Below are 12212 nucleotides of genomic sequence, written 5' to 3' on the forward strand. Positions count from 1 at the left end.
AATTAGTTAACAATCTGTAGCCATTGTCAGGCTTTTATTTATTCTTATTTTAAAACAATGTCTCAGAAGCTTCAAAATAAAACTTGTGTTCACCACATGGATTTCTAGCCTTTTTCATGTTGTTTATATGAAGCTGAGACTAACATGTCACAGCCGAACAACACTGTCTAATCACATTTTGCCTTATGCAAAAAAAAACCCCACCAAACTATAGTATTACAAATTCGTATTCCCGTTTTGGTGAGTATTAGTTACTTAATGGCTCCTGTTCAGTAAATATTTTTAATTGACCTTACAGAAACAATAAGCCCTTGCTTTCAAAACACTCACAGAAGAAGGATGTGGTTTTTAAGATATGACGATGTTTTAATCCAGAAGACAGAGCCTACATGCATTACAGTAGTTTAAAATATCTATCAGGTAACTCTAGTGAACTTGGTTCATGTAAAATACATTGAAAACAGGTAAACCAGGTGGTAAAACTAAAGTGCTACAAAATGTAAGAAAAAAACCAAACAAGTTCGTAGACTCCTACTCCTCATATGTTGAAACGAATGAGGAGTAAACCACTAGATTTTTAGCTTTATATCTGGGTGACTGTTAGTGATGACTCTTGTCTCTGAGAGCCGCTAGACAAAGAAACAGAAGTGACTGCTTTGAACTGCTGTGTAAGATGTAATACTGCACTGCACTGTCATTAAATCAGTTTGAATTCATGCTAAAAATCTGGTGATATGTGATCAAGAAACCAAGTATTATGATTTTTTTTTCTGGTTAACAAACCACTTGTTTAGTATCAGAACTGATGAAACCCTGTGCTCTAATCTCAAATATTGTTCAAACACTGGTGTAGTGATTACGTGGCGTGGGGACCAGTCATGGTTTGTGATTCTATGAAATGCAAACAGCAGCCACAGAACCTTCTTTTCAATACGAGAAAAGTATATATACATATTACCAAGGCAGTGTGATGTTTGAAAGGTCTATGCATATCTCTGGAACTAAAAGATATCCCGTCATTAACTTTTCCCTTATCTACGTGTACAACCCAAAGCAGATTCTAGGTCTCTTGAACACCACCTCACCTCCTCTGTCCTTTGGTTTGAAATAGTCACTGACTGCAATTCTTTTTCCAGACGGAGGCACTTCAACCGTTCCTCTTTAAGCTGCAGATTCAGTTCATCACTTTTTGCTATTAAAGCATCATGGTTCATCTTCAAGTTCCTTTGGTTCTATGAAAAGGAAGGAAAATCCGGATAAATATAAGATAAATCACACTTAGTAAAATGTTATAACACTCTGTATATGCAACCAGTGGTCTCTCCTGGCAGTATTTAATATATATTCTCAATGTGGTCAACAGGAGACACTCTTCAACTACATAACTGAAAGCAACTTTCCTTCCATGGGGCCAGGAGAAGGTGGCATTCTTGTTGCTCCCATGAACATTAAACCCTCAGTTCAGTCATGATGGAAATGACCAAGAAATACATCTGTTAAGCAATTAAAAGATTTTGCTGTGGTTCCAGCGGTTAGACATGCTGACCAGAAACACTGCAGTAGCAAGCAAAAATGAATGGTGACCACAGTTATGCTAATCACAAAACTTGCACAGCTCTGTTAACCCTTAATTGTAGATATATAATTGTTTCATAGTCTTAATGCACTCAGTTCTATTTCTGTGCTAGCAGTAATTTAACGAGGGACTTACGATTTCTTTTACAATTTAATTTATTTCAATGGATTACATCAAGGAACATTTAACCAATTTTAATATTAAATGGAGAATGCTGATAGAACGTCTATTTCCAGAATATTAGTTAATATTATACCGCCTACATTCCACAATGCTTTAATAAAGCCTCATTCGCTATGAAATTTAATGTAAATTACATTCCAAGTATGACTTGAAACAAAACAGCCCCCAAACCAATCTCCTGTTTAATAAAATGATTATATGAAAATTTATGTCAAATATGTGTGTGAATAGAGATGTTTTATGATTGTAGACAGAAAAAAGTTAGCTTCATTTTTTTCCATACAATATTTTGTTTCCAAAAGCAGTTAAATGAGAAGCTGAATGTGAATCCCGTACAAATTGTTTAGGTTCACATGTGGCCTGAATATTCTAGAAACAAAGAAAAATCCCACAGAAAACTCAATCCCCAACCTGATTCTTAGCCTCTCATATCTCATTTCTCCCTAAGAAAAATATTAACAATCAGTCTTATTTCAGAGACATACTGAAGTATATTACTAATCATTTTTTCAGAGTCTTCGAGTGCTCCCCTTGCTGTGCTCTATATCTGTGAACTGTATTTCAATAGCTTCAAAATTACACCTTAAAATTCATTCCTTTGTACTCTTTGAATTTCCCTACAAATTCTTCCTTTCTCCTCAAAATCAGAATCCTTACTGTTTCTAACCCTTCAAACTGTCCATGTGAGCTCATCTTTTCTTCCCCCATCTCTCAGTTTCATTTCTTTATCCTGAAGTTCTTTTCCATCCCAATAACTTGTGTCACTGTAACCCACGAGACGTGACCAAAACCAGCCCCACATCTTGGCAAAGATGCCTTTCAAAGATCGTTTCACCCTTATCTTCCCCAAACTTCCAAAACAGTTGAAAACAAATTCCACCACATTTATTCTACTGACACATCCAATTAAAAGTGCAATAATTTCGCCCAGAAAAATCTCCTTGCTTCAACTTCATTCTAACCCTTCAGTGCCTCTGTTACTGTCATAATTTTGAATTAACTTTCCTCACTAACTTTAAGGGGACTGTGACTTCACCCTCATTATATTTTGTTTTTCCAAAATGCATTCTTTACCTGCATATTCTCCCATATCTGAGTGTTCTTTCAGGACTTATTTTTCCCCATTATGCCCAACCTGTTTTCTATCCCACTCTCCCTGCAGTACCCCAAGACTCGGTTCACAGCAGCCATCGGGATGATTATTTTGGTTCAGCATTTCTAGTCTTGAATTTTATTTCTTTGGGAAACATCCCTTGATATTGGCATCAACTAGAAATAAGTCACAGAATCCCAGAATGTCAGGGATTGGAAGGGACCTGGAAAGCTCATCCAGTGCAACCCCCCCATGGAGCAGGAACACCCAGCTGAGGTTCCACAGGAAGGTGTCCAGGCGGGTTTGAATGGCTGCAGAGAAGGAGACTCCACAACCTCCCTGGGCAGCCTGGGCCAGTGTTCTGTTATCCTTAGTGAGAAGAAGTTTCTTCTTAAATTTAAGTGGAACCTCTTGTGTTCCAGTTTGAACCCATTACCTCCTGTCCTACCGTTGGCTGTCACCTAGAAGTGCCTGGCTCCATCCTCCTGACACTCACCTTTCATAAATTTGTAAAGATTAATAAGGTCAGTCCTCAGTCTCCTCCAAGCTCAAGAGCCCCAGCTCCCTCAGCCTTTCCTCACACGGGAGATGCTCCACTCCATCATCTTTTTTGCCCCACGCTGGACTCTCTCCAGTAGTTCCCTGTCCTTCTGGAACTGAGGGGCCACAACTGGACACAATATTCCAGGTGTGGTCTCACCAGGGCAGAGTAGAGGGGAAGGAGAACCTCTCTGGACCTACTAATCACCCCCCTTCTAATATACCTCAGATACCATTGGCCTTCCTGGCCCCAAGGGCCCAGTGCTGGCTCATGGTCATCCTGCTGTCCACCAGGACCCCCAGGTCCCTTTCCCCTACGCTGCTCTCTAATAGGTCATTCCTCAACTTATACTGGAACCTGGGCTTATTCCTACCCAGATGCAAAACTCTACACTTGCCCTTGTTCTATTTCATTAAATTTTTCCCCGCCCAGCTCTCCAGCCTGTTCAGGTCTCTGGATGGCAACACAGCTCCCAGTGTCAGCCACTCCTCCCAGCTTGGTGTCATCAGCAAATTTGCTGATAGTACCCTCTACTCCCTCATTCAAGTCATTGATGAATATATTGAATAATACAGGCCCCAGTACTGACCCCTGAGGCACTGCACTCATTTAAAGAAAATGGATATATACCTCCTAGAAAAACAGCATGAATGAACATGTATGAGGCTTTGAGCAATCTGGTCTAGTGAAAGATGTCCCTGCCCATAGCAGGGAGGTGGAACTGGATGAGCTTTAAGGTCCCTTCCAACCCAAACCATTCTATGATCCTATGATAAACTGCTGTCAACTACAGTTGTGAAGTCTGTAATTAAAGCAAATAAATACGCCAATGGGATAATATATAAACCAAACAGTTTCAGGGTCCTTCTGAGCAGATTGCACAATTCCTTTCTCTAACTGTCTGTATTAAAATTCTTTATCAAAAAGCCTGTCCTGTAAATGTTTGATAGCAAGCTCAAGTTCAATATCATTAGATGGAGCAGGACTACAGGCTCTTACAATTCTGTGGTTTCACACTTTGGCCTGCTTCAAGTTCAAAGGTGAACATGAAGCAATGATATGAGTTTTAACTGGTAGAAGCCAAAAGTAAATTATAATGAACTCAATAGTCATAAAAACTATCAAGATAAACAATACTAAAAACTGTTCTGTTGATAAGTACACACTTTCTAAACAAGAAATTTTGGAATTTTCAGTTATTCACATTTAGTAGACATGTTTTAAACATTCAAATGGAAACGGGAAAAATTTATACCCATTATCTTGTTAAAAAAAAAGAAAAAAAAGACAAAACACGTTCAAACTTTTAAAAAATGCAGCTTTCACTGTGAATATTAGAAACAATGTCTTCAAATACCAGTTTGAATCCCAGGCATGTGTTTCTATTCAGCTGCTGCCAAGGAAGAGGCATAAGTACTTGATGTTTGCTGTAAATTACCAAAAAGTCACATATGATTTAAAATAGAACAGTTTACTTATCGCTTTCTATTTAAGAACACAAAAAGCCATGTGAAACCTGTCTCCCCTGGAATTTACAATCTACATAGTTCACTCCGTGAAAAATTAGATTTGAGCTACTAACAGAAGAGCTGCTTTGGCAGAGAAGATATAGGTATTACACTGAGGTGGGGGAGGGAAGCAAAGCAGAAATAGAAGCAGAAAAATACAAGAAAAAAGGAATGGAACAAAAATCTAATGTACAAGTGCTATTTAGCATGCTAAAATAACAAGAAGCAGGCAGCAGGAAGAGTTGACAACGATATCTAGTGCTTCCACCTCATAAGGATATTTTATAAAGTTCTATTGCATGTAGGATTCCTACTCACAGGAACTCTCTTGTTTCTGTGCTGTTATCACACTACCGCTGTCTGTATACACATGTGGTTCTCCAAATACATATGGGAAGCAGCAGAAAATGCTGTATAACTAAAATCTATTTGGAATCTACCATGCAGTTGCATATTGTGGTTATATTTTCATAAAGCTGGTCTTTTTATAAAGAAAATCTATCATTTACAGTAGCCCTCTAAAAGAATTTCCATGAACTTATGAACACAAGTTAAGCCCTAACGTCAGAACTCTAAACAGCCAAACCTCCCCAACTTGATCAAAGACCAATAAAGTGAGGGGATCTAGTACCCCTTCTTTAATAAATCAGGACATTTAGGTCAAAGCTCTCTTTTTAAATAATAAGGAATCTCTTTAGATAGCCACTGCACATTTGGAGTAGTTTGGGTGCAATGTATTATGTGGTTCATTTTCATGTACCCAGTGTTGACTCAGAATCAAGAAGCGTGTATATTTATTTTCCATTTACGCATGCTTATGTGACAAGAGTAAAGGAATGTTACTGACCAAATTGCAATTACCTCTTGAAGCTGGAGAAGTTTTCCTTCCATTGCTGAAAGAGCATTGCTTTTCTCAACCAGCTGCTTACGGACCTTGATCATTTCCACATTGTCCCGAATGTTTAGCCTTCAAAATAGTATTTAAAACAAATGCATGATGAGCTTAAAGATACAAAATGAATTATCTTATTATTTTTGTCTTGAAAAGTTGAAATCCTTGGCAAATCAGCTCTCTACAACACATCTGGGAGGAGATTTAGCATATAATACGCAAATTAATTTCTTCTTCTATGATTCATATTACACAATTTAAGTAAATAAACACAATACCACATGAAGACAGAGCAGCTTCAACCAATACATACATACTTCTGCTTATCGTATCAAACTATATATTACAGGAAAAGAAAACCATCCTTATACATAAAGGGATTATTTGTTTTCCATTCACTTCTTTTCCACCCCCCAAAGTATTTGGTGCCAGTAGATTACCATTTTATGGAGTTTCCTCTTAGAGTTTGACCTGCTAAGAAAAAGTGACTTAGTAATTTAGAGTATAACACCTTAAGGCTGGCATTCAAACAAGCTGCAGGTGTGTCTTAACTACAGGAAAATCACCTAATATCCAGGTAGATGTTCCAGATTGTTACAGTTTGAAGATTAATTTGCGAATGTACTGTTTAATAGAAAGGATGTTTAAAATAATTCAAAATTAAAACAAAAAATTATTCCCGATGTTCTTCCTTACTTCAAAGAGTGAAACTAAACCTCATCATTTTCACAGCTTCTTCAAGTATGGGAAGAGAAACCAATTCTGATTTGCATTAATATAAAAGATGATAAAATCAACCTAAATCTTTAGCATTTGAAAAGGTAATTTCTCTTCCAATATTTATCTATTTTAGACATATTGGGGGGATTGTCACAATGCCATGCTGGAGCAAGAAAATGCACTACAAAGCTTACACATCTGTAAACCAGCTGAGTATGCGAAATACTTTCCTTTTATTCTGTACAGTATCAAAGCCTATGGTGTTTTGGCATTGCCCAGTTAATTGTCCTTACACAGAAGATAAACACACTCACAAACCTGAGATCTTCCATGAGAAACAGCCCTAATGCAACGCTTAAACTCTCATGTGTCTAAAACATGTTATCTACATGAATTAAAGTTGTGGTGAGTATAGACAGCAGCACTGTCTCATGCTAGCTATTTAAAAGCTAATGTAGTGGCACGTTTTTATTAATCTTGTTCCACACATCAAACAAAAGGCTTGGATGCCTTCAAAGGCTCTTGTTCTTTTCTTTTTTCCTCCTTTTTTAAGCAGGGGGTTTTTTAATATTTATTTTTTTTTTTTTAAGCAAGGAGCTTTTTTTTTTCTTTTTAAGTAGAAAAAGGAGCAGATGATAGTGAAATTTATGATGTACAGATGTAAACCCCATGGCTCCTGACAATCAACATTAACTATTTTTTCAACAGTGAATGAAACAGCATTTGATTTAAACAGGTCTGGAGTACTGATACGAAGTAAATTTTTCAAATTTAGAAGTGAAAAATTACTTTTTATGGGATCATTTCAATTCTTATAAGAGTGTTTCTCTCATGAAGTTACTAGCTACCGAAAGCATGTGTCACTAATTTCTTATTAGTGCATTACATTGATCACAATCTCAGCTCTCCTTATAGGTTATAGCAACAAAATTAGTTCTCTACAGCACTTCTGCAATACTTCTTAGACATTTTTATTTAAATAAATGTCCAGCATCTAGGTATACGACAAGGAGTTTGCTGTTGAAGAACAAAATCACTTCAGATTTCATGGGCAAAGCAAACTTAATTGAGGAAGATTCTGTTGGGAGGATTATTTTTCCTATAAAGCAAAACAGCAGAATAGAACAGAAATTGATTATCTACACAGCTTTCTTCCTCCCACATAGTTGATGTATTCTGCTCCCAGAATACCCATCCAGGTATTCTGATAGAACTTCAAAAAAGGGGTTATATACAGATTTGATATCAAAGTCAGTGCTACCTTCCACATATAATACTTTGTTCAAATAATAACAACATCACATATAAGAATAAAGATGTACTAAGATAGGTCATTCAATATCTTTTCTTATTATCAAAAAAGCTAAAAATTCTACCACAGAACCTGAAGGTAGACCTGGGGCAGAAATTCGAAACAGAAAAGGAGCCAATATCCTTTTGAGGCAGTAACCTGAATTAACGGGCAGACTGATTTAGCTCTCACACACCTTTTGCCACAAGCGCAGAAATGAGGAACATGAAAACTATCCTGCCACTCTAAACCTCATCTTAAAGCTGGATTAAAATGTCTGAAATTGGAAATAAAGTTAGGAGAAAGTTACTCTTTAGAAAGCTAAGCATCATGTTTGGGTTTAATGCCTGAATATACCACAGAGAGACTCTTTCCCAGATCTCTTATAATTTGGATTAAAAGCGTATAGAGCGGGGTCCCCATAACAGGCTGGGGACCAGCTGTGTGGGAATGGGGACTGATAGCAACCTACACCAGAAGGAAATGATTAAAGAAAGGATCTTGACCTGCACTGTACAAATTTATGCCAGTAAATCCCAGATGGCTAAGCTAATAAAATTGAGGTCTAATTAAACCACATCCCTTGCATCTTGTCTTTACTTCCATATGAGCAGGACATGGATAAAAAACTGAGACCAGTCTTAGAGAGGCCTGACTATTGTATCAACTGGACCAGTAGCTCACAAACTTTCCCCATTCACATTCAGAACACAAAAAACAAGCAAGTATAGAAACATCACCACTGTAAGGCTCAGGATCACTTACCCTCTGGCTGGTAAAACAAACAGAAGGTTTCTAGGCCAATAGTTCTCAATCACAAGTGGCCAAGATAGACACATAGACCCCCAAGCAGAGAAGTAAAGAATAGAACATCAGCGTGCTGTACTATTCTTAATTTTACAATGCTTAGACTAACTAACAGGATTATACATTGATATACATTATGTTGTTTCCCTTACCTCTTATTCCTTACAGGAAGTCAAATACAAAGGGGAAAAGAGAAAGAAAACAACAATATTTACCTTTTTGTAGTACCTTTATGTTGCAATTGATAGTATATTTGCAATAAGCAAAGCATTCAGATTGTATTGATAGCTTTAACACCTAAGTTATTAAGATTATTTAAATACCAATATGAAATTCTAAGTTAGTTTGCCTGGTTAAAGAGCTTTCTACAAACGAAAGTCATGATCTTTACGCAAACTGGTTAAATATGAAAAATCAGATATGGAAATGCAAATACAAAGGTCTGTTTAAAATTAATGATGATTCAGCAAATTCATCTAGTCTCTCAAAACCCTTTACCTAATGCATTGTGACTAACTTGTTTTACATTTTAATCCAGGTTTACAACACAGAGTGCATCAAATAGGATACTTTTGTCCAGAACCCCACACACTTAACGGTCTGTCTCCAAAGTCACATTGCAGCATAAAAAGCGAAAGGAATTCAAAACTGACTGGAAAATAAGTTTTTAAATTAAAATCAATCAAACGAACTCCCCCCCTGGCCCCCCAAATATGCAAACACCAAGTACCTGTTTCAAAAATGCATTTTGGAATGGCTTAAAAAATGAGCAATTACATTATTTCAAGCTAGCTGCTTGCAAAATGGAATTGTTTAGATGTAATATTTTAACTTGCGCACTGCGTATCATAGACATCAAACCATGAGGTTGTTATGGTTTTGGCCATATTTAAATTAAAAACAGCCATGCTAAATGCAGTTAAATTTTGTACATAAGAAAACGCGTTTAGTCTAACAACACACAGGCCAAGCTTTTCCCTTAAGTCAGAATTATATACTCCTGAAACAATCTGTAATGAAATATTGAAAATATTTCAGCCATGTTACAACAATCATCCCAAGGACTACACTGCATATGAACTCAGCTCTGTTACGTAGCTCTTGTGTTGTTAGACAGAAACTGTAGTGAAGCTGCAAAGGCAGATTTAAAATATTACTGGATTTCTTGCGGGTATAGGACTCAGGATAATTACTATTTCCCTTACCACTGAGGGATCAATGATTAACAAGCGTGGCTATGTCACTACCTGGAATCTACAGTTATTTCAATCACAAGAATTTCTTAATCATGTAGCAGAATAAAGAATGTTTTCCTCAAGTTTGAAAGTAACCTAAATTTTGTTAATACCAGGCTGAGGCCAAATGGTAACCTAGTATGAAGACTGGTAGTGGCACATTTATTATATCCTTTTGGTACCATATACCTCCTAAAGAATTTCAACAGATTAACTATCTTTGGGTAGTACTGTAACTAGATGGCAGCCAAGTGTATCCTTACAAAACATAAGAAAAAGCTGTCGATTTTACCAGAATTCAAAGACATGCATTACAAAGATGAAAGAAGATGACATCAGTCACCCAGATTTCCAATATTTCCTTTAATATTGCAGTATTGACAGTTTCTTCTCTGAAGATTAAAAATAAGAATTACATAGAACCTATACATCTATTTGTGTCAGCAAACAACTAATATAGACTGTTCTAGACAGCAGCTACGAGGCTTCCAAGAAAGCAAGCTAATTAAAATCTCCTAAAGATAATATGTATAGATATCTATGGTGACAGTTAAACCTGGAGATAACAGTATCTCTCCAAGTTCTGGTTCTGCTTCATTCAACATACAGTTTGAAAAACATGGGGATTAAAAGCCTTCCATAAAGTATTCTAGTGGCATAATTACAGAACTTGCACTATTCTAGATATGCACCAGTGGACATATTTCCATTTCTTCCCTATTGTCTTCAGCCAAACCCACTAATACTTACATACGTTATGTATGTTTTACCTGGTTTTGAATAAGAAAGAAATGGAAATAATTACAGAACTTCAAACATGAATTAACAGATTGCAGCTGAAGTCCAGTATCATGGATTGTATATAAGTAATTTGATAAACATACATAAATAAGGATCTGCACTACCTTTATAGCCTGACTTTACTGAAGGATTTCTAGCTGAATTTGAAGTGGATCTTTACTTGAAAACTCCTAAAAAATTTCACAGAAACATGGTAGTTGACATCAAATTCAGAAGTTATGTTCAGTTTCTGACTGGTATAATTAAAGAACAGTGTTTATCTATGGAAAAATTAAGCACAGTTGTTCTTTGAGATTTCTATTGGATTATTTTCAAATAATGAAAAAAATCTTTTAAATACTTTCTGAATTCATTGTAGGTACAGACTAAATAATTATTTATGATAGCAACTTCTTTAACATATTTAAACTATATAAAGGAAATTCTGAATAGGGGAGACTTATGACTTTGTGAATTATTTAATAGCAAACATTATGATGTATTATTTATGCAGCACCACTGATGCACAAAAGAATGCTCCCATAATAACGAGGTCCCTCTCTTGAAAGGCAGTCAAAGAACTGACCACATATTTCTCATCCAAGCAGAACTTCCATCGAAATCAAATGAGTAAAGAACACGTGATCACACCGTATTAGATTCTCAATACAATTAAAAGTAACATACTGCAATTGAAAGAGTCAAAAGAGGGAAAATGTATGCAAAGTTATATTGTTTTGCATATATTTTTTCAAAAGTGAAAGAAAAAAGATTAAAACTAAGAGGCTTTACTGTGAAACACATTCTGCAGGCATGTTTGCCCAGCTTTGTTTCACAGCACAGCTATACCATATTCCTTCAGAAATTTGCTAATCTACCCTTGCAGGGCCATTATTTTTCTACTATTTGTAGATTCCAAATCATCAGTGAGCATTAATGAACATTAAATTATCCACTATGAACCTATATCTAAAATTTGCTAAGAACTATGTTGAGGAAACAAGAAATGATTAAAATTTAATGAGTTGAACTTCAATTGAATCTGAATCAGCTGGAAATGAATTATCTAAAATGGTAATTATGAACCTCTTTGTTTATTTGTGAAAAACCATAATAACCTATTATCATAACAATCTCCTTGCTTAGAATTATCAATGGCTGTTTGGTAAAACATTTTGTAACTTAGTTTCACCGAAGGAAAAACATGAATGAAGCACATATTTCTTAACAGAACAAGCAATTTTCACAGTTATATATGAACATTATGACATAGCTCTGCTAATGCTTCCACCATGGAGATTTCTATTTTTCACAATACCTTTGGCTTGTGGTTTCTTGCTCTTTCAGCCGTAGGACAGATTCTTCAATCTCCTTTTCTGTCCTTCTCAGCTGACTCACAAGTATCTCTCTGGAATGTTCTAATTTCTCAATGTGTTCCTTTTGTGATTCAATAACAGTCTCCCTGCAAGTACAAACATCTCATGTTCCAAAACCAGGTAAGTATTTAATAAAAGAAAACAATCAAATGAATACTCAGGAAAGAAAACAAACTTAAAAGCGTTCAGCAAAATTTGTATTTCTTAATG

The 12212-nt window shown here is 36.0% G+C and overlaps 1 protein-coding gene across 6 annotated transcripts in view; it reads right to left on the bottom strand.

Annotated features, from left to right (window-relative positions):
- Positions 1 to 12212, bottom strand: part of RPGRIP1L (RPGRIP1 like) — a 70460-nt gene that overhangs the window by 45689 nt on the left and 12559 nt on the right. For 4 of the 6 annotated variants that reach the window (XR_011741305.1, XM_065848048.2, XM_071814479.1 and 1 more), the window contains 3 exons: positions 11945 to 12088; positions 5763 to 5868; positions 1086 to 1232 (listed from right to left, as the gene is read on the bottom strand). Coding sequence is in view for 5 of the 6 variants with exons in the window: in XM_065848048.2 (XP_065704120.1) it covers positions 1086 to 1232; positions 5763 to 5868; positions 11945 to 12088 (397 nt within the window). In the remaining variant the exon portion in view is untranslated. Of the gene's footprint in view, positions 1 to 1085; positions 1233 to 4748; positions 4821 to 5748; positions 5869 to 11944; positions 12089 to 12212 lie in introns of those variants that run through there. The other 2 variants (XM_071814481.1, XM_071814480.1) reach the window with 2 other exon arrangements.

Source organism: Patagioenas fasciata, chromosome 13 (assembly GCF_037038585.1).
Source record: "Patagioenas fasciata isolate bPatFas1 chromosome 13, bPatFas1.hap1, whole genome shotgun sequence".
NCBI lineage: Eukaryota > Metazoa > Chordata > Aves > Columbiformes > Columbidae > Patagioenas > Patagioenas fasciata.